General features: G+C 41.3%; 3 protein-coding genes and 1 long non-coding RNA gene across 5 annotated transcripts in view; 2 read left to right on the forward strand and 2 right to left on the reverse strand.

Annotated features, from left to right (window-relative positions):
- The first annotated feature begins 4780 nt into the window (after positions 1–4780).
- LOC131886327 (acyl-CoA desaturase-like) lies at positions 4781–8554 on the forward strand. Its single transcript, XM_059234619.1, has 3 exons — positions 4781–5251; positions 5892–6095; positions 7810–8554. Exons 1-3 carry the CDS (start codon positions 4808–4810, stop codon positions 8338–8340), a joined length of 1179 nt encoding a protein of 392 aa, XP_059090602.1. The 5' UTR covers positions 4781–4807; the 3' UTR covers positions 8341–8554.
- A 138-nt stretch (positions 8555–8692) lies between these two features.
- LOC131886326 (galactokinase-like) lies at positions 8693–17674 on the forward strand. 2 transcript variants are annotated; one of them, XM_059234617.1, is made up of 5 exons: positions 8693–9611; positions 9673–10030; positions 11006–11318; positions 13461–13691; positions 17384–17674. In XM_059234617.1, exons 1-5 carry the CDS (start codon positions 9276–9278, stop codon positions 17616–17618), a joined length of 1473 nt encoding a protein of 490 aa, XP_059090600.1. In that variant the 5' UTR covers positions 8693–9275; the 3' UTR covers positions 17619–17674. The 2 variants fall into 2 exon arrangements, with proteins under 2 accessions (XP_059090600.1, XP_059090601.1); XM_059234618.1 differs by lacking the exon at positions 13461–13691.
- A 533-nt stretch (positions 17675–18207) lies between these two features.
- Positions 18208–19583, reverse strand: LOC131886328 (uncharacterized). The gene is made up of 2 exons (XR_009373909.1): positions 18736–19583; positions 18208–18636 (listed from the first exon to the last, which is right to left on the reverse strand). It is a non-coding gene; the product is annotated as an uncharacterized LOC131886328 (long non-coding RNA).
- A 4209-nt stretch (positions 19584–23792) lies between these two features.
- Positions 23793–24701, reverse strand: part of LOC131886766 (uncharacterized) — a gene marked incomplete in the record, with an annotated part of 16236 nt that continues 15327 nt past the window's right edge. Inside the window, 2 exon segments of the mRNA XM_059235164.1 lie at positions 23793–23853; positions 24371–24701. Coding sequence (XP_059091147.1) covers positions 23793–23853; positions 24371–24701 — 392 coding nt within the window.

Genomic DNA, 24701 nt, shown 5'->3' on the forward strand with positions numbered 1-24701 from the left:
TTAATCATGGCCCTTTGTTGAATACACTTTAAAGCATTGGGATCCAATGCAAGGTTCTGGATTAAATAAGAAGCTTCATTCATAAAATTCATGAAATTATTCAGGTTGAAGGGTCGAGTTGTCCACTGGGTCAAATTATCAGTCGCGGCGAGATGTCCTGGGTCGAGTTGTCCGCTGGATCCGGTCACCAAACAAACCATTTGCGGCATAATGCCCTTGAGTGTTATCTACTTTGTGTTCAGGGGTCAAAAGGCTCGAACTGTCATGTGATAAACAAGTATGTGCTTTATGGTGATTATACGAAAATAAGAGAACAGGCCCATGCAAAAGCAATCTTGAATTCGATGACATTAATTGAACTAACTAAATATCATATCAGATGAATTAATGAGGTCAAAAAAATACCAAAAGAGCCACATTTTCAATATGATCCAAGTTTTTGTTGTTTAACGAGGAAATAAACAGGGCGATTAGGATTAAGCGGGACATTACACTCTTTTATGCCTAATTCATATGTTTGAAGCCTAAACCATTAGATATTACTGTTTTCGGATTGATCTAACACCTGTTTAACACCATTGATACAAGTGTAATTCTGTATGATCAACATCAGTCCCAGAACATGGATTGAAAAGAAGTAGTAATCGAATTTCATCAAGCGAGGAACAGCATAGGGAAAACTTTTGTAGAGACTGAACAACCTCAAGATGAGCAATCAGCAAAAATACTTTGCATTTGGTTGAAATCTTGGAAGTATCTTCATGTGATCTGGTCGTATGAGAAGATTCTTAAGATAGAAGTGGTTTCCAATACTCCCAATGACCAAGGTTTGGGCAAAAACCTGGAGAACATTCTGAGAATCAGAGGACGATATTTCGTCATCAAAAACTAGCCTCTGCGATGGTGTGGGCTGATAAGATATCCAATGGCCTCAAACCGTCCCTCATCTTCATACCCGAGGGTGTGAAGGTCAAAAGATCACCAAAAGGACCTCAAGCCCCAGGGGAAACGAGAAACATTTTTACCACACATCATTTCAATAACTCAACGTCATGGACTTTTCCATTTGAGCCCATTCTTGAGAGGAAGGTGGGCGTCAAATCGTCCTCCAGTGTCGGTCCCCTCAAGGAAGTGTTAGAGGCTGATTGGGCCGACCTCGATCCTGACATCATCCGTCCATCTTGCCATTCAGTCGATGGAAGACTTGATGTTATTGTGAGAGTCAGGGGAGGTTTTTGAGAATGTATCAAAAAGCTTTATCAGACAGCTATGTTTTCATATCAAATTAGAAGTTCGTACGCGTACAATGCTGTAACATTCTTAGTTTTTATTATATATAAAGTTAAAGTTGTCCCGCTTATTCTTGGTTGCCCTGGAAATATAGCGTATATTTGATGATATATTTTTCTGCACGATGCTTCAAGCATGTACCAAATTGTTCTTTAACATTCGCAAAGCTTACTCTTCATGGAGAAGCCCATATTTGGACCTCCATAAGTTTTCATCAAAACTATTCTTGCCAAAACTTAGAGCGACACAAGGGCAGGTGTTGGCGGGAAAACGCAAATAAAAACAATTCAAAAGTATCGATCGATTACAGGTTTGAAGTTATTGAATTTTTCAATTAACGCGGAAGGTCTAAAATTCCAAAACTGTGCATGCCTATTGCCGTCCATTCAATATCGTAATTTTCGATGAGCTAAAGCCGAAGGTAGAAGTAAAAAATATGGTTAATTCGTTCCCTTTTACTGACTAATGTTTTATGAATTGTTTAAGCAACAACACACAAAAAAATTCTGACCGTAGTGGTGTTTTTTGATACTGTATGCAATGTTTTTTACTAACATGTGTTTTCATTACAATATCTATCATTATCGGAACCATTGGCAATATTTGTTTGAAATAAATGAACGTTTTTTATGTGCAGGCGTTTACTGACCAAAAAATGAATTCAGATTGACTTTTCGGGTTGCTCTTTTCTTTTTCAACTTTGCTCATCAAAAGTATCTCTACCCCATTTTGGATGCCGTTTTTGATGCTTAAGAAAAAGTATTGTGGGGTTTTCTCCGAATCAACTCTGAAAGTCCTTTTTCTACTCCAATATATAGAACATAAATGCTACATATACTGATGCAGGAGACAAATTATTGTCTTGTCTTTGTTGCATCATTTCGATTTCAGTTTGAGACCGTTGTCAAATGCGACATGTGTCAGTTTCTAACCTTCGAGGTAATGTGTTCTTTATGAGGGAAGACCATTTTGCTTAGCCATTTTCATATATGCTTCAGATCCCAATGCACAATTTTCTACTAGAGTACTACGTACCTTACAATTGAAAGATAAATTAAAAGGCATTCGCCTTCATTCATTATAATTATCCATTTAAAGTAAATAAAACACTCTTGGAAATCTTTATTGTACTAATAGGGCTCTCTGAGCTCCATCCCCTCACCTCGCACATTTCGAGAATGATGACATTCTGTTAGACTGTCCATGCTTGCTTGTACTTTGTCCTGTACTTAAAGAATGTCCTCGTCTGGGTGAGGGCTATGGTGGTGGTGTGACCTGGGTGTGACCCGATATCGTGTCTGGCGATGGCGTGTTCCCTCCGAATTAGCAAGCAGATGCGTCAGTAGTTAACAAACAGACACACGAGTTTCTCTAGATCATACTCCATATGAAATATGGACTTTGGAATTAGCCAATATCTGTTATATTTGAATTAAACTAATCAAATGAGCATGAGTTGCTCACACCCATCTTGTAGGATTTGGGCGGATTCAAGTTTGGAATTGTGTACCCGTGTTACCTATTTCACTTTTTCAAAATGTTGGTGTTCATCTTATGCCTGCGACTCATCATTTTCATTTCATAACATAAATGTTTATGATAAGCTCGTCCATGGTGAAGTTCGGGTGTCATGTTGCATCGCCGATCACGTGTTGGATGAGTGCACGTGACTCTGTTCGTGGAAATGGTCCTAACTAACATTTAAAAAAAAGGAAAAGCCTCTCTCTGCCTTTGGACAATCACGCTCTCTTGCTCTTTACAGAAGGCATGAGTCGGGAGTCATGAACAAAGTTCAAAAATCATGTCCATGTCAACCACTTTTAATAGATATTACATCGATGACTTCCATTCCAGAGATCGTTCATAACTCGACAATATTTTTGACTTGTTTAACTGCACCCAGAAACATGCCACGTTGACACAACTTCTTGAACCAAATAACCCCTGAGCATTTGATGCTTCAATGAGCTTACAAAATATTGGACAACAAAAGGAAATTCTATTAGTTCAAAATCGGTTATCAGTCAGACCAGAATCCATTACTTTGGATATCAGTTCTCTGATGAAATTAAAATTGTTAACTTCCTTTCTCCCATCCAGTTTCTTTACAAATAGCCACTCATATGAACACTTACCAGATTGGGGGCTGAAAACCTATGCTAATATGGTACCACATCAACATTAAATTCATTGCAAAATTATTCTAGCTGAGTGAGGGGATTGGAGACTAAATGACCTTGGCAAATTAAATAAGATAATATGTTCATGACTTGCTAAATGTAGATTTATGCAAATTTTGAACTTTACTAAGCTAGAAGCAAGTAAGCGGCGCAAATATCAAACAAACAGTAAATAAGTTTTGTTAAGACTTTTGTAATTTTATTGATTCTCTTATACTCTTATCAGATTTTAGTTTTCTTAGTTATAGGCAGTTTTTACCAAGATTTTCTTTTTAAGGCAACAAAAACATTTGTGAATTGTGTTTGTAACTTTAGAAACTAAAGACTTTTAGCCAAAAATAGGCATACTGCAGTTAAAATCTTATCTGGCCAACCATACTGTTATAGACTCATTCAAATGGTTTCCCGCTCCCTTCTTCACCTTACTCACTCATAGTCTTGCCCTTGTTTCTAATTGATACCTCACTTTTGATTTTACTAATTCAGTCTGATTTATCTTTCCGTTAACTGCCCCTTTAGTGTCCCACAGTCATTCAGTAAATATACAATTGGATCAATCATATACTTATTCCGTAAAGAGTTCCTCCGCTTGTGACCATTTGAGAAAGTCATAAGAGGCAAAAGTAAATAAGTCAAATGTACACCTTCTCTCAGGTTAAGACACTACACTAACTACTCATAAAGAAATGTAGCCTCTCTCTAGTGATCAACGCTATAAAAAAAACATGTAACAGAATAGCATTGATAAAGAAAACTAGGCTTCGAACCTCAGTCAATCAAAATTCAAAAACATGGCGAGGTTTATCACTCTCCATGACGAAAGTTAATCCTCGGCGCTTCTATTCCTCTTGATATCAACCGGGGATTCGTTGCATGTTGCTAGGCCGTCAGTAGTTCATGCGTTTCTCCAATGGTTCGGCCTGACCGTCGTTGAAAAACGAACGAACTAAGGCAAGTCCTGTGGACTGTACAAGTTAGCAGATAGACGTGAAGCGCTGTCATTTCGGAAGGTACAAGTTCAAATCCCAAAGCGCCTCTCCAGTGCAGAAAACGTTTCTTCCTGTACCCTCGCTGCGGCTTGGCTCGACGTTTTATGCCTACAACTTGAGAGAATCTTCAGCCAAAGTGCAAGTGCACACGGCTAGAGAGCATCACCATCATCATCTCCGCAGCCTCCTCCAGCCTCGATCCTCCCATCCAAAGGCTGCTAAGCATAAACGAGCGCCCTCCCCGTTTTGGGTGCCTTATTCTCTACTGTGTCGTCTGGCTTGTGTGCCCTTGCTCCATGTTTTGCTCGGTGTGTGCGTTTGTTCTTGCAGCGGACGAGAAGTCGTCGGATGCGGATAGAAGCAACAGGGCTCTCACTTGAATCTAGAGAAATCAGTCGGTTTTGTCCATCCAGACTTGTTGCAAGCAAGCTCCTCTTCCTGGCAAAAGAAATGGCTCCTCAGTCTTCAACAACGGAAGTGATCCACTTGGTGGACGATCAGAACACCAACCAGAATGAACAGGATCTCAGACTGAGAAAACAATCTGCGGCCAATGGGGAAGAAAATCAGAAGCAAAGTGTCACCAAGAAGGAGGATCAGGAGGTGGACGAGAACGACTTGTCGACTTCAACCGCTCCAGACACCAAAGCCTATCAAATGACCATTGTGTGGCCGAATGTCATCAAGTTCGCAATATTGCATTTGATCTACTTCTACAGTTTCTTTTGTCTTACATCAGTCAGCTACCAAACTCTTTGGTTCACTTTCGCGTGCTACGTTTATGGCGGTTTGGTAAGTGGATTTTGCCGATATCATTGTCTTTCTGAGAAACACCAAATGTAACATATATATTTTTTTGCGAGTTGAACAAGAAAACTCGTTTATTCCCAGACAACGTGTACTCAAGCACACGTATCAGTACAAAAAGAGAGTCTATTTTTTTACAACTCCCTAATGCGAATTTGAATGTACTATTGCATACAATCCAAATTTGATACCCAGTTGGACAGAACGTGATCCTGAAAAAAGCCGCAATTTGCCTCCTTTTAGTTACTGTGGACTCTCAGACTGAAGATAAGAGACTAGCCTAAACGCAATGTTCGCAATTATTGACACATGTTAGCAATATACGTGCACCAGTGTTATCTTTTTTTCTAGAAAGATCACGTTTAGCTCAAATAAGCTCAAAAGGGGGCGCTCTTTAATGTTCAAGTTCACAAAATATACAAAAACACCCCTCTCACCGTCACCGAATCAATATCCAGACTAATCAAAGCCCATTAAATGTGTGTTCCGGATGTGTGTTCACGATCGGTTCCTAAATCTAGAACGCATTTGTACGGTGGTATCACTACGCCCTCTGGCGGTTAATAATCAAAGAGTGGAAAGAGCCTTAATTGCAAAAGGCTGAATGGCTGCTTTTTCGCTCTAGGGTATCACGGCTGGAGCACATCGTTTGTGGACCCACAGGTCTTACAAGGCCCGCCTACCGCTTCGCATCTTCTTGGCCATTGGGAATTGCTTGGCAATGGAAAATTCAATCTACATCTGGTCTCGGGATCATCGAGTCCACCACAAGTACAGTGAGACCGATGCTGATCCTCATAACGCCAAACGAGGTTTTTTCTTCGCCCACGTAAGTACTTGAACATACTTGGCAAGATTCGGGAACTCATGCCAGAAATATCCACTTCTTGGAAGTCTCGCTATAAAATGCAGTACATCTCAATTTTCCATGAAGGGGTTCCTATTCTATTCATGGGTGAATATGTAGGCCTAGCCAAGGCGTTCCAATGACTCAGCTTAGCACTTGGATACACTGGTTTGCTTTTGTGCTTTTATTACATTGTAATCTGTGGCTGTTATGGCTTGCCCTTCTACCCAATGAACCCTGATTGGAGAAATTTATCATCGCAGAGGAAGACGCATTATTGCAACGTAGACGTCTTGGTGAAGCATGCCTACAACGAGATGGGGCAAAAACGGCAATTTTCTTCTTATTAATACATAATTCATGGCGGTTTCAGATAGAAAATTTCGAGTTGCCTTCAATTGCAACGAACAATAACGGACAAAATAACGGAGTTTTGTGAAAGGGACAAGACACAGAATTATTGCGTAAGATTATGTATGATATGGTTCCCATTCATATTAATGTTGCATACGAAGAATTACAACTTTGTCAGTTTTGATTCAGATGAAGTCAGTATACAGTATAAGCTTATATTATGGATGCTGTCAATCAGTAACAAAAAAATGAAGAAAAGTTCCAGTGGTATTTATGAGATTTGCCTATGGTCAAATTCTGAAGAACGTGCGGATATATGAGATTAATTGACGATATTGCATCAGTATTTCCGATCAAAGTCCAAATCCATAGGTTCAAAGGTCCTTATATTGCAATACTTAGAAGGGATCACAAGAGAAGATAAAGGGTTGCCAAGGAGAAATGTTTATTTTTTTGGGAAATGACGATAAATGGGAATTGAGAAAGGAATTCAGTTTCTTCCAACTCCTCCAACAATCCTTGTTTTTGCACAGGGTCCAAATTTCACAGTTTCATTCATGGAACCGATATGAGAGACATCTCGTGTAATAAATCAAGCTCTGCCACGCCTGAATGACCTTCTCCCACCGAGTTCGGCAAGATCGTAAAAGGTCAATCAAGTCTGTCGATGGGTCACTGAAAGAACCAATTCGAATTGGAACATGTTTGGAAAGCTATAAATGTTCCGAAAAGAGATCACGGGCGTCTTGTACTATACGTTTCCAAATTGTCGTTGGACTTTGCTTTCAACTGAATGGAGGGTTCATCTCCCTAACTAACAAAGAGGATTAACATACAGGTCCTCAGAACTCGTTTGTGTATGAGAGATTGTACCCTAATGTGAAGGATGAAGTCATCGTTCGTTTTGGATCGAACTCCTTCACTGATCTTTTTGTTGGCTTTTACTCTCGTACGAAATGCAGTGAAACAATAAGTAAAGGATGAAAATCCCAAAAAGATTGAGAGATACACTAAACTGAGTGTTCTGTTGGTCAATTCATTGAATAGAAATCATTCAAAGCTCTGAAAAAATGCTGTCTTACTCACGTTCTCCTTTTTTGCGATTGAAATTTTTTTTATCAGTACTTCCGAGTCCCTTAATAAATCATCATCTTTGGCTTCAAAACCTCTTTCATTGTAAAGAAGGGATCCGAATTCAATGACGGGAGTCGAATACCCCAACAAGGGATACATCATTAAAAGAGAAATATAAGCCTCAAATTATTCGATAATTATCAGTACACTCGATTTATCTCTAAAAATCCTTGGATGAGTCTACAACAAGATCACTTCCTTCCTTCAGATTGGCTGGTTGTTGGTCCGAAAGCATCCCGATGTCATCAACAAAGGCGGCAAGCTCGACATGTCAGACCTGAAGAACGAGAAATTGGTCATGTTCCAAGACAAGTACTATATTCCCATGGCCCTGTCCATCTGCATCTTCATCCCGACCCTGATTCCGTGGTACTTCTGGGGCGAATCCTTGTGGCTCTCCTACGTTATGGCCGTATTCCGTTATTGCTCCATCCTCAACGCCACCTGGTTGGTGAATTCGGCGGCTCACATGTGGGGTGGTCACCCTTACGATGTCAACATCTCTCCCGCCGAGAACCGCTTTGTCTCCTTCTTTTCCCAAGGAGAAGGGTTCCATAATTACCACCATACCTTCCCTCATGACTACAGTACTAGTGAATGGCGATACTCCTTGAATTTCACCACCTTGTTCATCGACATGATGGCCTGGTGTGGCCAAGCTTATGACAGGCGAAGCATTTCTCGTGAGGTCGTTGAGGCCAGAATGGCCCGAACTGGATCCGGTGCTATCAAGCATTAGATGGTTCAAGATGCAATGGTCCAAGAGCCGGCATTCATCATGGATCATGAGTACTGTAAACATTTATCACGGACGTGAGAATTTCATTATGTCCAAGAAACAACCACAATACCAACATCAACATTGAGATTCGATATTTGTGAATAGAGCATGTCTATCTTTTGTTACGCTAAATCATATGCTTTGCTTCATAAACTGGAACACCTTGACTGTATGATGATGGGTTTTGAGACCTCGGGAAACCGGAACTTGTGGATTGACTTGAACTCAAAATTTATCTGGCACACCACTCATGTTGAAATGGCCATGGAATAGGTTCAAAGTAAAAAAGGGTAGCCCCTGTTCTTTGTGAACGTCTTATTGTTTGAGAAACTCGTATATTTACTTATCTGAATACACAAGTCACACCTAATACCTATAAGACATGTTGACTTGACGCAACGTTTGACACAAATTTACAAAAGTAAGACTGCATGCTGTACGATGTAGATGATTAAAAAAGTTTAACTAATACCTCAAGCCAGAACTAGCTTGTGAAATCCGTTTGTCTTTGATATCTTAATTGAAGCGACTTCATAGTACGTAATTTGATGTCATTATTTGGGCTTTTAAAGCCATGAGAAAGCCGGAACTCGCCATGAGCTCGTATGATATTTCTTTTTTTTCTCTCTCTCGAAACAAGCCAATTAGTTGGCGAACCAAGACCACAAATTGGACCCTTTACAATTTCCAGATCAAGTGACGTCAAACAATGGCTCACTATTTTTCCCATTTCTACGTCAATTCCACCAAATGTATTATCGTTCGTGCTTGATTCTTCAGCACATCCATTTTGAAGGGATGAGATTCAGCAAATAATTATTTTTCCTCCGTACTAGAATTCCTGAAGTCTAAATAAGAGGACGGATTGCTACGTGTACTCTTATGATGGCCTCATGGTAGAAGGAAAGCACCTCTGTTGGGAAAGTTGTGAGAAACAGCAAACGCAGCCGAGCAAGGACCTCGTGTTACACGTATTTCATCATTGTAGTAGCACAACACACATTCGATCTTGCTGTGAAGTTCCCAGCCATAGAAGCGGATGTCTCCGATGGAAGGCCAAATTATTTGGCCTCCACCTTGAAGGCCATCATCGTCCTCGACTTCGCTTCCTTCATCTTTTCGTCTTCATTCTTTTACGTCAAGTGACAAACATGAATACCCTAGTTGGCTGTGAATCCATTCCCCAGGTCCAAGACCTGATTGAAGAAGCCAAAGACCGGTTCCACCAAGTAAGTCCATTAAGCCTCTCCAAATCGTCCTTCACTGAGAAATTTTCCATTCCTCCGTAAGGAATTCCCAGGTTCCAGCCCAACGGTTTGCGCCATTGCGCCTGGCCGAGTGAACTTGATTGGTGGACATACAGATTACAATGCTGGTTTTGTCCTCCCCATGGCCTTGCCAATGGTCACGGTTGTGGTTGGACGAAAGCGGGATGATCCAGACTCAAACCGATGCTCAATCGCCACCACGTTCTCTGTGCGCGAAGGCGAACCCAAGCGTGTGGACTTTGATAGTGTGAGCCTTCAGTATGAAGGTGAAGCTGTTCCAAAGTGGGGCAATTACGTCAAGGGAGTGGTGGCTTGCTTTCATCAACAGCCTCTTGATGGCATGGGTTTCGAGGCTGCTATTGCCACCTCAGTGCCAATTGGTAAGTGAGTGAGTGAGTGAGTGAGTAAGGTCGTGCCTTTGGGTGTCTTTTCTTCATTTGAACTTGGAATTTGGGACGTGATGGCTTGGTGCGAGGAAGAAATAACAAGGAGGGATCTCCTGTTGAGTTAGACATGAGGAGCGGTGAAAAACAAGTTGTTTAGTACGCGTGTTCAAGTCATGTCCTGATTGGGCCACTTCCAGATTTGTCTGGCTTGTCTCATGTTTATGCAATGAATTCTTCTTGAACATGGGGCCAAAATACTGAGAATTGCAGTTGGAAGACGTTTCATAAACGTTGAAGCCCAAGGAACAATGTCTGGACCGCTGAGAATTGTTGGTGCCTGATACCCTTTCAATCAAGCTCGTGAGCAACATTTGTCATCATAAATTGCCCAAGGACTGAGGGACTTTTATGCGAGTGACAAAAGGACAAAAATGGTCTCGAGAACGAAAAGAAAAGCGTGCCCGCCGGAAGGGGGCCTTTTTAGTCGGCCTTTAATCTAAAGATCCATTACTTGTCCCCTGTCCCCCTAAAAATAGTTCCCATTCTTCTTCATGTTCAAAGGGGGATCAAGACACTTGAAGATCCCTCATTTCCCCCCCAATCCTTCATTTCTTATTCGAGCCTTCCCGACCAATTTATTTTGATCTCATCTCATCTCATTCCTCATTGAGCTTTTTCTTGCTTTATCTTCAAACCCTATGAAGACTCATTCAATGAAAAAAAAACTCTTGCAAAATTGAAGTCCAGCAAAGCGACCTCCAACATCAAATGATCTTGGAATAGAACTACAATATACTGAGCCACAGCCCTGTTTTTGACCAACCGACGGAAAATACACAGAATGTTGTTCCTCCTTTAAGATCCACGTCAAAGCTGATGAACCGAGGGGGATTGATAGTTTCTTACCGAATCTCTTGATCCGTTTGACTTCTTTATCTCAATGTCGGGTCTCACTCATTCTCTTGGCAGGAGGTGGACTGTCGAGTTCGGCGGCGCTTGAAGTGTCCCTGTATACGTTCCTGGAACTGATCACGGGTTCTCCTGCTCCCTCTTTGAAAGAGAAGGCTCTCAATTGTCAAAAGGCCGAGCACCAATTTGCAGGGATGCCATGTGGCATTATGGACCATTTCATCTCCGTTATGGGGGAGGAAGGGCATGTGATCAAGATTGACTGTCGATCCTTGGGAGTGGAGAAGGTCCCACTGGCCAATCCTGATCTCTCGGTTCTCATCATCAACTCCCATGTGAAGCACGAGCTCTCGGGCAGCGAATACCCAACCAGGTAGAACAATTGGAATGATCACTATGTCATGAAATGGACCAGATGGGGAAAGCGAGGACCTTTGTATTCAGTTTGTCACCGGGAAAGGAATGCGTACCATCTACTATGTTTGGCCAAGGACGACTTCACCACTGGACAGCGACGGGGGTGGGGAAAATGAATAATTCCAATTCCAATCAATCAAATGCATCTCTCTTTACATGAGTTGAATCAATTACAACCTCAGAAAGCAATGGTCAGTTTTGATCTCAATCGAAAGTCTGTGTCAAAAGATATGAGCATTTAAAACTCGGACCAGGGAGGGTGCTAAGCAATTTCTTTTCTGCCCAGGTCGTACTGAGTTTCAGGAATCATTGCTTTTGACGCAGACGTTCGATTGAGGTCACAAAAGGCGAACGCTATTTGAGCTAACTATAGTCCAACTTGTGCGAAGGGAAATGCATTCGGCTCATCTGGATAAAAGTTACGTTTCCCCCACCCTACCGTCTCTGTCCAGTGATGACGTCGTCCTTGGTTTGGCCAATACAGTGGACCCTTCCAACAGTAGACGGAGCTCTAAGAACGCAATAGAGGAATAAATCCCTTGAACGTGGACGCACTTTTTGCACTTTCGTGTAATCAAATTCCTTCTCAAATACTCTGACCCGACTGAAATGGTCTTTGGGGAGGAGCTCAGAGGGAAGTGGGCGGATGTGAAAGTTTTTTTGGGCTCATGATACTGTGGCTGCCATTTCGACACAAGGGGAAACTATTGGATTTTCTTTTTGATTGTTTTTGTAGAGACTTTGCCCTCCTTGCAAGATTACCTTGACAGAAGTTGAGGATGAAATACGTAGAAGGCTGGCGAAAGTATGTGGTGTATGAGACTGGATACATCATGAACCCAAAATGATAATGAGCAAATGTGAAAATAAAATTGCACCTCTATAGAGGTTTGTTGGGCCCATAACGCGTAAAATGGGTCCATTATTTCCCATCCCCGTTTCCCTTTTGAAGCTCTCTTTAGATTTGCTTGGGATCCTACGCTTAAGGAGGTAAAGTCTGCTCCGACCAGAATATTATATGGGTTCTCATGCAACCCTCGGACTGCTATTCATTTTGCCTACAAGGTCAAGATCGTCCAGGATCTCAGGGTTCCAGAACCGATCCAACGTAAACACGTATTAAAATCATCTTACCCTTTTAGTGCCAGCCTTTTTCAAGGCCAAGGCCTGACAACAAGTAATAACTTATTGGGACATTACTTAAGGCTCTAGACCCACCCACTACTGATGGGATGAAATGAATAGTCACGGCAGGTTGCGACTAGGGCTACCAATATACATTTTCAATGACAAATGACAATACCGGTGAAAAGTCCGAAACCCGTTAGTTAGCCTCAAAAAATAACCCTGATTTTTCTTCCGTCAAACCAGGGTTGCTTTTTGCTCAAACATAACTGTTTAGTGTTCACTTTACGTTGGAATCGGTTGGTGCTTTCACTTCCCAGTTTTTTGGCAACCTTAAGTTTGAAAAATTTATTTGATTCCATTACTGTCACCCCCATCCACTCTATTAGGAACTTGACCCGATTCTCATCTTTCATTTGAACATTTCATGCATTTCACTTATTAAGCTCATTTCCAAGCTACGTTAGAGCCTCATTGAGAAATAAGGACCAAATTGCCACATAAGACAAAACGTTTGCTCGAACCGGTCTAGGCTTTGCACAGTCCAATTAGTCCCATTCATTTGCTTCTTTCCCAAAGAAACCGGCTTTAAATGCAAAATTTATTTTCTTTCCTTCAAATCGTTGAGGAACGAAATTTTGGCTGTGGCTTGGAAAACGGCACCAAAATCAGAAGCCACTAATTAATGAGGCCCATGGCCTCGTTTCCAAAGTAAATTGCTTTGTGATCTAATACAGCCTAGAGCCCTACCTTTAGTGATGTGTCTCACAACAATCCTACTTTATAGATCCCAGAGGTGAATGTCCTGTCTGTCTAAGCCTTGGAACAGACTTATGAGATATTGCCCAAATAGCCCTTCCCCTTTGACAGTCAGCAACTGATCCACGTACTTTCGACTTTCCTCGTCACTTTCCGTGCTTGAGTGATTGAAAAGCACGTGATGAACTTTTTTCTTCTGATGTTTCTTTCTCAGGCGTCGCCATTGTGAAGAGGCAGCCAAACTCCTTGGGGCCAGCAGTCTTCGTGACGTGTCCATGTCCGAGTTTGAAAAGCAGAAGGAGGTCCTCTCCTCGGAGGAAATGTGCCGCCGAGTTCGTCATGTTATTTCCGAGATAGCTCGAGCTCAAGCGGCGGCTGAGGCTTTGAAAGCTGAAGATTTTGAAGCCTTTGGCAAACTTGTGACTCAAAGTCACGAATCCTTGAGGTGAGGGGGATCAAACGACGCAATAAAATGGAATGCCTGTTTTATTCAGCAGCTTGTCGCTCTGTTCCAACGACCGGGGAAAAAGAGGCGAAAAAAGGGGAATCGGCCAAGGTTCCATCTTTGGTGGATGCAGCCCACAAGTTGCTTTAATACGTTTTGAGTGCAGTTAAAATGACAGACATGTCCCATTCAAGCTCATCCAACAGCCATGGGCACATACCACCACACAGAAAGAGTAATTTTAAACAGCTTCCATGGCACATAAGGCGAAACATTTATGGGCATTTGGATGGGCTTTCCCGAAGAAATGACTGAATAGACAGAGCCTTCGTCCATTTAAAAACCACAAATGTATTCCTGCTCCATTTTCATTACAAAACCACGAATTGATTCGTTTTCCATGTTCTTGTCAAAACCAGAAATCTATTCCTTTTCCGTTCCTTTTATCTTATGAAACGCGAATGCCAATCCATTCCTCATTACTTTTCACTTAAATTTACATTTTCTTTAATGCATCTTCGCAAGAGAAAATTGAATCGCTTCCTTCCCTTCAAAAGATTAGAAATGAGGTGTCAGAAACTACATTTCATATATTTACTTGAGAAGTGTAATTATTAGAGACGGCCAAAATATGCATTATCCGTTTTATGTCATAAAACGAGTTGATTCGCATATTGCATATTTTGGGTTTTTGGTGTAATCACATTTAAATGCAGTTCATTGTGACTCTTGGTCAAGTCAACATGTAAACTTATCGACAAGGGTGTACAATCATAAACAAATAGGTAAAAGAATGAGTGGTAAATTGATTAGAGGGATAAAATAGTTGACTAGAACGTGATATTAGAGCAAAATTGACTTGAATTGGTTCAGTGCACACAGGAAAAGTGAAGAGCCAAGTCACAAGCAGTTCAAAAGCAGGCGGGTAGCGGGGAACAGCAATGCGACTCTGAAATGCCATTGCCACATTGACCCACTCTCAACATGGTTTGCTACAAGTATGCTCTCTTTGATCAACTTCTTATCAAGGTCAAAGGAATGTTTGTGAGGTATGTTAGATGTAATTTTGCAACTGCCTGCCTGCCTCCTCATCTTGTTTTTTTCATCGTTTTAAATTGCATACTCTGGATCTTAAATGCATGTTAAAGTGCATATTTTGGGATAAAAAGCATATTTTGACCAGTTTTTATTGGTAACTTAATAGCGTAAAACGGAGGTTTTTAAATGTATATTTTGGCCGTCTCTATTAGCTATATTTGTTGACAACTTGGCAACTGGAGAGCATCAAATTTTCTGAATTATACTCCAAACATGTATTCCGTGATGAAACGGCCTTTCCCCAACCAGACTTGTTCAAGGGAGCTTTGAAAGATCCAGGTTGTCTCGTAGATTACTACCCTCAGCCGCCATTCATGGATTTAAAGAAGACAACCCTGGTGGAGGAGGGCTTATCGGAGTCCCCTGAGGCTGACGAGCTCAAATCCAGGATGGCTGCACGTGGTGCGCAAAGTCTATGAGTCCACCAGCATCCTTTAATGATTGAGTGACCAAGGCCAGTTAGAGGGCTCTAGGTTAGCCTATTAGGAGGGTGTTTGGTTTTCACCACCTATATCATCAGAAGAGATTGGATTTAAGAGTGATTTGGACGTTGAGCAGAAATCAAAGACGTTATCAAACGAGTAATTGGTTTTCCTCAGGGTGGATGGAAAAAACCTCTCGAATTGCTGCTCTACGTGCAATTCAATTTCAAGTGCGCTCTCTAATCCTCAGGAATATGGCCTGTAGGATTATCTCATTTGTGCAAATATCAGTCACCCTTTTACGCTCCTCTAGTTAGTTGATTGCTCTCATGAGAGGAGGGCTGCTTTGGGAAGGGGTTGATAAAAACGTTTTCTTTTACAAGGACCGGTTTTCAGTGGTGTAAAGTTCTCTCTTTGGCACACAAAGGAAACCAAGCGCCACCATTACAAATTTTATTTCATGGCGCTGTGTTCACGAGTGGCCGGAATCTAATTTTCCGGCCTCTTGTGAAGAAAATTTCACAATAGTTAGAGAAGACATTCTCTAACGTCAAATTTGGCTTCGAGTGGTTTTGAGGAAAAATCATGACTTGAAAACTGGCTCTTGGAATAGAAAACTGTGTATTCAATATCCATGGTGTCTTTGCATGCAGTTTATTCAAGTTCGGATCTCAAAAAGTTGATCCGTCAGCACCTAAAACGCGTTTGCCATATCATCATGCCCTCTTGTGTGAGGAGAAGCTTGGGCAAGGCCTTCTTGCTCTTCTCTTCAAACTCGACGGCATGAAATAGCAAACCACTGACCATATATATATAATGCCTAGACCTTGCATAGGTCAGGGAAATTGCAAACACTTACCTTCATCAGCTGGTACATAATTTTTGGTGTCTAGTGACTCATATTTTCTCATTGGCCAGCGTGCCCGGATTCTGAGTGAGTTTGTCACAGACTGCGTTGGTTGAATACCCGGCGATTGTAGGTCATTAATACTGATCAGGTAGTCACCCTTCTCTTTTTTTGGGTACAGATCTGCTGACGCAAAATCCATTTTCCTCTGCACTGAGGTAGCGCCAATGCGAGATCTAGTCGTTATATAGTCTGTGTAGGAAACGCATTCAAGATGTCTTCTTCACCTTGTCGACTTTCTTGAAGCCTAACTTTGATAAACTCCATGCAAAGAAGGCCTCCGCTATTCTTTAAATAGCTATTCTTCTCGAGTGTTTTGCCTTTTCAAGCTGTGTTTTGGAGGGATTGATAAAAATGCTTTCTTCTGATGTCGTTTAACTTTTGAGACCTTGAAATAACAAAACGCTACTTAAGTATGTCTTCTTTTCTGTTAAAGTTGAGGATCTGCGAGTGATGGGAAATTTAACCATTCACATTCATTTTCATCCTTTGAAAAGCTTTTACTTGAAGAATTGTATTGCTCAACATTCTTCTACACATTGGTGCCCACAACACTGATGTACTTGAAGTGATCTAATATACTTTTCGTAGCAACTTAAAAGTGGTCTTTATTTTCCCAATATATCCTTTTGTTTTTATTCGGACTTTTAAGCAAGCTTCGTAACCAGCAACAAACGTACGTGCCAGTGATGCAAATCCGTCACTGAACGAAGCTTACCTTTCTTCGCTGCAACGAACAAATTTTCATTATTGAATTTGGTACCAGGAAACACACGGACCAGCAAAAGCTTTTCTAAACGTCGCCAGTGGAAGGGAAAACACAACTGGAAGCGAATCCTTAATGAAAAATCATAACCAGTGTGCCCTGCATATAGAGACATGGGATTCGTGGATAATTATCGCTTCTACAACATATGGAGATATTGATTGTCCATCGGGTGCTAAATTTGAATTCCTTTGTCTAATATCTAATATACAAATTACACTTTTGACTTTTTGCCTTTTTTGAGACCTTCGAAACTGACATGACTTGGGTTTGGGATTTCAAGTCATTATTCCAAACAATGTTTGACCAATCAAATTCGTCTCACACAAGTTCGTTTTAGGTTACAAAATCTTCTTGCAACAGGCGTATTATGTGCTCATACAGGGAAGAGGGACAAACGTTGCCTCATTTATTGCGTTGGAACTGGCTCCACAATGCCAAAAACTAGGAAGATGAAAAATGTCCCACGCACGAAATACCTTCTCTTTCCTCGTTCCAGAACAAATTATGAGGTGTCCTGCCCGGAATTGAACCAACTAGTAACCCTTACCCTGTCTGTGGATGGAGTTTACGGATCTCGATTAACAGGCGGAGGATTTGGAGGCTGCACGGTAACCCTGCTCAAAAACGAGGCGATTCAGAACGTTGTTAAGAAGATCAATGAAAACTATAGTGGAAAAGCCTCCTTTTATGTCTGCTCTCCAGCACATGGAGCCCGGAAGCACGACCTGTGAATCAATTTAAGAAGCTAGAAATTGTTCATTAAGCAATACATGTGTTTAGCAAGTGATTTTATCATTTTTCACGCAAGTACTGATGTTTCTCACACGCAACCTACTAAGGCTAGACTTCCTTCTTTCCTTGAAATGCCTATCACGCTCCTGTGTGTCAACTTATCGTTGGATGACAGAAGCATATGCTCAGGAATTGCCGTGAGGATGTGTAAGATTGACTAAGTGAATTAATTTATCCACCTAAACGCTTGGGTGCTTGCGTTTTTCATTAATTATTTCAAACCCTTGAGAATAATTACAAAGTCGACCATCAGATGGCGGACAAATATGGTGCAGTCTGGAGAAAAACGAAAGTGAACTAGCTAGCATTCTCAAATTCCGAATCGAATTACCATGTAATCGTCGGATCAAGATCACAACACTCATATATCTTGCCTCAATAATACAGTTACAAGTGAAAAGAATCTGGCTTAGGGCATTAAGTTTATCATGGTCGGATCCCATTTCAAGGAAAAACTCCCCTCAGCATGGTTTCATTAGAATTCAAGTAAATCATTCTCCAAGTACTCTTAATAGTGGAAGCACTGAATTCCTAATGAGCTCATTTATTTCCTGAAGAGCACTTGCGACTGAAAAACCATAGTTATTAGAAGCAATGGCAAATGAGAGAGAGAGAAACACCGATCCTTCTCCACATCTTGAACAACCGTTCCGGGTCTTCTTTAAAAAAAAAATCCACACGAGTCTCCAACGAATGAGAGCGGCACTTCATAATAGTCGGGCTTGGAATGCATTTTTGCGAGCAAATCTCATGATATAGTGTTTAATACTCGTACAATCTCCCTGGTGGGCCTGCTTCAGGCCTAGTTCCTACAACCAAATTCAGCCCTTCAAGATGATTTCCCAAGATAATCACTGGTTCTTTATTCCAAGGGTTCTGCCTTGAATCTCGTCATCTGTATTTCATCGCCTTCTTCGCGCAGGATCTTGTTTTATTTTGTGGAACGTGCCTTCTTGTCTGCATGTAGAGTAGTAGGTTAGTAGTAGTCGTAGTAATACATGCATAGATAGAATAGTTGGACTGAACGATTTGCATACAAACGACTACAATACTCACACCTTTTCGCGTACAATGTACTCTTAATTCATGGCACAGATTAGGCCTGAGGCCGCTGGGCAACTTCCACAATTTCACTTGATATGTAGATGAGAGTGAGCCTGGCGAAGTTATCACTCAGGTCCGTCTGAGGGCGTACTCTAGAGCACAGAAAGTTATGCCTCGAAGATCACGGGAGATCAAATCATTATGATTCAACTGCTTTGTGGAACGAGACGAAAAAGGGTTCTTGATTGGATTTTATAGCCCTGCCTGAACATGGGCCAATAGACGATCTTTTATGCCAAAAAATGTACTTGGTTGGATGTTTTAGACTTTCAATTTTGGCTAAAACCGATATGTTTGAAGGCGGTGGAATTTCCGGATTTTGCCTCGTGTTTCTGAGAAGTGTTCAATGAGGCTTTTCCAGTTGCGACACCGAAATGCAATAAGAATTGCCTCAGCGATAATTAGCTTTGGAGACTAAACGTGGCTGATTATTCATCCACCCACTGAAGTATAAAGTGTGAGAACCAGTATTGCATCGTTCTCAAGATCTAAGATTATCTCAGGTGTCATTTGAAATTGACGGAATAAAACAGGCTCATCATTTGTCAACGCCGGATCGGCAATTCCAAACAAGGGAGAAAAATACATTGGTACCCTTGTAAAGTGAAGACAGTTTTGAAATATTTGAATCAGTCGAAAATCCTATTTAAAATACAAAAAAAGGATTTACTCAAGCGCAAAAAGTACGTGCCATATTGCGTGAGTTTGGAAAGGATATACGAAATCTGTTGCACATTTAACAAGTTCGAACCTTGATCTCAAGTGGACATAATTTACCGAAGGCCAAGAAGGCTCGAGCAATTTATTACTCTGTTCTTTTATCGCTTTGCATGGCATGTAACAAAAATGGCACCTCAGGTGTTGTTCAATATGGTGTATTAATAGTTTTTGCTGGTTTTCTGGATGATCGATCCCCTTTTAGTGCGGTGGAGAGCATTCTTAACAGAATTGCATTAGCATAAAGATGAGCAACAATTTTTGTCAATACCAACAGCTGAGTTGGAGAGCAAATAGAATAAAAACACATAGCCTACTGGGAAATAAAAAACATCTTAAAGGGTCTATCTGAAATAAATTGGAGTAATGCTCTAACTAATAAATGCAACATCTACAAATGTTTCCTAGTGCGTATTTCATCTGAATCATGACTCAAATCTGGTTTTAACAAAGGGCCCTTTGACGTTGATCTTGTCTTTGCAAGAGCTCACTTTCTCATGGATTGAAACTCAAGATGGTTGTTATCCTTTCATTGAACTCAGTCCAAGTGCAAGCCAGGTGCCTTATGCCGATCATTATTCGAATTCCAGTTCAAAACCAGGTGGTGGTCCTCCAGATACTGCTGTCCAAGTGTCGCGAACCCCTTTTCCAAAGTTGCTCAATCTCAATGGTCTTCAGATGAGCGGCCTCCAGTGCAAGATGGATGGAAAAGAGCTCTGGGATGATGGTTGTTGTTGTCGTTACCTAGCCAGGGGTAATTTTGCAATCCTTAGAGTACAGTGTATCTGCTACAATACTAGCTTATCCCATTTGAAAATCCCCGAGGTGAGTTCAGATGACATTTACAAAGGAGTCTAATCTGCTCTGAAGAAGTTGACTTTTTTTTCAATCGCTTCTTGCGGCGTTAATTGCACCCAGCTAATGGTTCACTATTAAATAACAACCACCCTCCCGTGACTTTCGCCAGAGATTATCACAGACTTCAATGCTTCACAGGGAAGCTATGTAGGATTCGTTGGACCAGAATATCGCCACTTGAAATGATTAGGAAATCACATCATAAACGCACTCTAACCCTCTCCCATCAGCTCCCCATCCCTGTTTTGGCTTGGGGCGTTTGGCAATGGATGAATCAGGGGTGAACCGCCTTGAGGTCTTCTCTATATTATTGCAACCTGTTCGGATTAAAATCTGAAAATTTGTTGGCGAAATCTGTTGGCGAATTAGAACTCCTCACGGACTTCATGGATATGATTTTTGTAGAACACCCCGTTGATTGGATGAAGTGAGATATGAAAGGAAATATATAACTAAGATGAATGAAAGCCCCTTAACGTTTTTTTTGACAGGAATTGCATAAATTGTTCCAATAGTTGATCCCTTTGATTTAGGAACGAGATCTTGCCAAATATGAAGTCAATACTCGAATGCAATCAAATTTTGCGTTACATGCGTCCACTTTTTCCAAAATACTAGAATTCATAACCGCACGTGTTTCCAGTGCTTGAAGAAGAAAGACTTTTTGGGGGAAGGGTTTATAGCTTCATGGGGAAACAAACCAGAAAATGCCACGTCAATTTTAAAGGATCTTTCTTGAACGAAGAGTCCCCTAAATAACTCTCAAACCGCATGTCTGCGAATATGTCGATACCTATCGAAATCCAAAATGCTGTAATTGGGTTGGTGCTTTATAGCTTCATGGGGAAACAAACCAGAAAATGCCACGTCAATTTTAAAGGGTCTTTCTTGAACGAAGAGTCACCTAAATAACTCTTAAACCGCATGTCTGCGAATCTGTCGATTCCTATCGAAATCCAAAATGCTGTAATTGGTTTGGTGCTTTACTTTTTTTTCAAGTGGAAAATAAATTCAGTATCTCAATGTATACAACAGACATGAGCAGTCAAAATGAAAAATGTATGACTTATGTGACCAGAGGGATCGTTTTTTTAAAGATATAAAAAATTCCTTGATAGTTCAACTTATCGACCCTTAACTTATCAAGCCTTCACTTATACGTCGAGTCGGTCAAATGGATGGAGAATATTTCGCTCTAATTCAATACTCTATGGTTTGAAATTTATGGCAATACTTGCCAACTATTGCATATTGCATAGATTGCATGCAAAACTGGAGTGAGAAATCAATTTTCAAGGATTAGCATTACATTTCGATAGAAATGTTGTTTTCCTTTCAAAAGTTGTAACAATATGAATTGTTTATACATAATCATTGATTTCGAAATTCCATTTTCAGAAATATTACTCCGTTCTTAACGTTATCCTGAGCCGCTTTGGGTCGAAAGGGTTAATAATGTCTCAAATAGATCGAAAAAGGAAAATTGAATGGCCTTTCACGTTTTCATAACTACTTCGACAATAGGACAATGGGAGAACATATGTGTGCAGTTACGTTTTTTGTTTGTGTACATGGGCCATCTCAGATTAGACCGTTAAACCATTCAAGAAACGGTAATTGCCGTATTCGTCAATTTCCTCTTGGTTAAAACAACCCTCGGAGTCAGAGGGGTGAAATAGAGGGGAGGGAAAATTTCATTTTTATGACTGGTAAGATCTACATTAACCTTTCATCTTGAGCTCTTCCAATCGAGTTTTAAATTTCCCACCACCAATTAACATCACTTTGTCATGAACGGGAGATTCACATTTTGACGAAATAACCAATAAGGTTGAAGGACGTGAGTCTCAAGATTAGACAGTCCTCCGTGCTTCAAAGTGCTTCCTCATTTGTACTTGGATGGTTACAAGAACGGTTTTCATTCCGCCTCCATTTCCTTTCCTTTATCATGGATAACAGCTGACCAATAGGTCCCGAAGATCATAAAAAATTGGTGCATGCAATAACTCTGAATCATAAACAGGATTAAAGATGTTCTCTTCAAGGCCGAATCGGGACCAACGAAAGTCCGTCGTCTTTGGGCCCACTTTCTCGATTTTGTTTGATTAATCAAACAAGTCGCTCCATCTGTCTTTCACGTCAACCAAATGATGTTTCCCAATTACAGATCATCGACATGTCTTTCTCGTTTTCGGAGGAGAACGAACACCAATCTCGTATTCATTCCCAGGTTTGCCTCTTTCTTGTCCAATCTGTGATACATTTGATTCAGCCATCTGTGTTTGTGTTTTTATTTTCAAAATAAGACACAACCTATTGGTTGGCTGCTGTGTCCATGGTGTCCATGGCGTCATTCCATGGTGGGATACAGATCTAAATGTGTTCATAGCGAGCGAATTTGGAGCGAATCATGAATTAAAGTGAGAGTGAACGAGCAAAAATCATCAAGGGCGAATCACGTTCCCATTTTTTGGACACCTCACAACATGCGTTCAAATCAAGGTGCACAAATGAAATGAACACGAGTGACAACTGTAGTTTTATTCCAGTAGATCCAATAAATAATATAACTAACATGAGAGAACATTCACAATGTAGAAAATGACCGGAATAAATCGCTATTCACTCATGAACCAACCACATCAGGCCAGAACCTGGAGATGTACGTAAGTGCACCGAGTACTACAAACATTCACATGATTGGGTCCCAAAATGTACATGGTAGAGTATTCATCCCCTAAAAAGTGACAGTCACACACATTGAGTATCCGGGTAGTACTACATGAGTAGTCAAAAAAAAAGCAATGGTTGTATGTAGACGTAGAGTAGTAAAAGTGGTTGCTGCAGACACAGCAGATTGACTTAGTTCCAATTTGGATTTCTTTCTGTCACAAACAGACGAAAACCGGCACAACATATGATATTGTCATTACTTGTATGTATGCATGTATGGGTGTGCGTGTGTGAGAGAGTGTGCGCGAAATGTTATGTGAAAGGGGGCGAAACAACGGATTGCATTTGTTGCGTTGCATGTACTTGGACGATTGTGAATTCTTCTGATTCTTGTTCTTGTTCTTGCTCTTCTTCTTCCAAGCATTCTTCTTGATCTCCGCCCAAGCACACATCTTCTATGTATTCAGACGAGGAGAGGCTGGACTACATAAATATACTTCAAACAGTTGGTCATCATCGGTTTGTCTCAGGACACACACACACGCACGCCGTTCTCAAGACTCTCTTCCCGACCGCAAGGGAAAATTTGTCTTAGTTTTCTCCAAGGAGACGAGGAAGGCACAGGGAGGGAAAAGTTCATTAACAGACGACGATGACAACAACAACAACAACGACAACTTTAGCAACAGCGGCAACAGCAGCAACAACACCATCACCACCTTCAACTGTCTGTTCATCACGATCGGCATCAGATTTTGTTTTTAGCACACCGTGGCCGCCACCGCCTCCTCCTCTAGATCTTCCGAGGAGGGGGAAACGAACCTACGAGGGAAACCACCAGATGAATAACGACACAGAAACAAGAGCACCAACAGCAGATGCTCGACAACCACGTCGATGTCTCCTTCGTCGAATCGTCGTCGTGGCTGTTGTTGGTGCAACTCACTGGGGTGCGGTAGCTAGGTAGGAAGGTAGATAGGTAGGTAGGTATTGATCTCAATGCTCACTCATACGGATCAGGATTGGACTACTTCTCCCTCGGATGCAAAAGCTAACCACGGTAATGGTGATGATAATAGTCATAATAATGATAATCATGATAATGATAATAATAATAACAAGAACAGCGATAATAATAATAATGATGATGATGATGATGAGAACGGTCATAATAACAACAATGCTAGTGATGATGAAGGAGAAGAGGATGATGATGATGATGAAGAAGAAGATGGCATCACGCACAATTACAGCCCCGATTGAATTCAATGTCTCTTCTTCACGATGCATGCACGCAAGAGTCATTCTCGTTGGTTGAATATCACTCATATTGACACACCGGAGGTTCAGAGCATGGCCAAAGGAATCGCATGCACGTTTGATTATGACGTTGGCCACGGGTTGCTCCCAAGCAAAGCCTTGGTCCAACCGGCCTTGGCGCTTCCACACCTGAGTTCGCCGCCGGGCGAAGGCCGACGTGTGATGGGTTTCATGCGGCCTTTGTGACCTGAAATGCCCCGAACGGGAGGCCGGCTTTCGCCGGATGTGCTTCTTCCACTGACTAGCTGGCGAGGTGTCCTCTGCAAAGTGGTAATTGTGCAAAAAGGAACTCGGCAACGTGGCTGGGGGTACTGTGGAGGGGGTGGGAGGGGAGGAAATTGAAGGGGGAG

Source organism: Tigriopus californicus, chromosome 9, assembly GCF_007210705.1.
Source record: "Tigriopus californicus strain San Diego chromosome 9, Tcal_SD_v2.1, whole genome shotgun sequence".
NCBI classification, from domain to species: domain Eukaryota; kingdom Metazoa; phylum Arthropoda; class Copepoda; order Harpacticoida; family Harpacticidae; genus Tigriopus; species Tigriopus californicus.

What these genes read in the sequence shown, in the direction of transcription:
- LOC131886327 (XM_059234619.1), top strand. Translation starts at nt 4,808, where the DNA reads ATGCGGATAGAAGCAACAGGGCTCTCACTTGAATCTAGAGAAATCAGT. An exon ending in GCTACGTTTATGGCGGTTTG is followed by an intron (nt 5,252 to 5,891) that starts GTAAGTGGATTT and finishes TTTTCGCTCTAG; the next exon opens with GGTATCACGGCTGGAGCACA. An exon ending in GAGGTTTTTTCTTCGCCCAC is followed by an intron (nt 6,096 to 7,809) that starts GTAAGTACTTGA and finishes TCCTTCCTTCAG; the next exon opens with ATTGGCTGGTTGTTGGTCCG.
- LOC131886326 (XM_059234617.1), top strand. Translation starts at nt 9,276, where the DNA reads ATGGTAGAAGGAAAGCACCTCTGTTGGGAAAGTTGTGAGAAACAGCAA. An exon ending in CCAAAGACCGGTTCCACCAA is followed by an intron (nt 9,612 to 9,672) that starts GTAAGTCCATTA and finishes TTCCTCCGTAAG; the next exon opens with GAATTCCCAGGTTCCAGCCC. An exon ending in CAAAGTCACGAATCCTTGAG is followed by an intron (nt 13,692 to 17,383) that starts GTGAGGGGGATC and finishes TCCTCGTTCCAG; the next exon opens with AACAAATTATGAGGTGTCCT.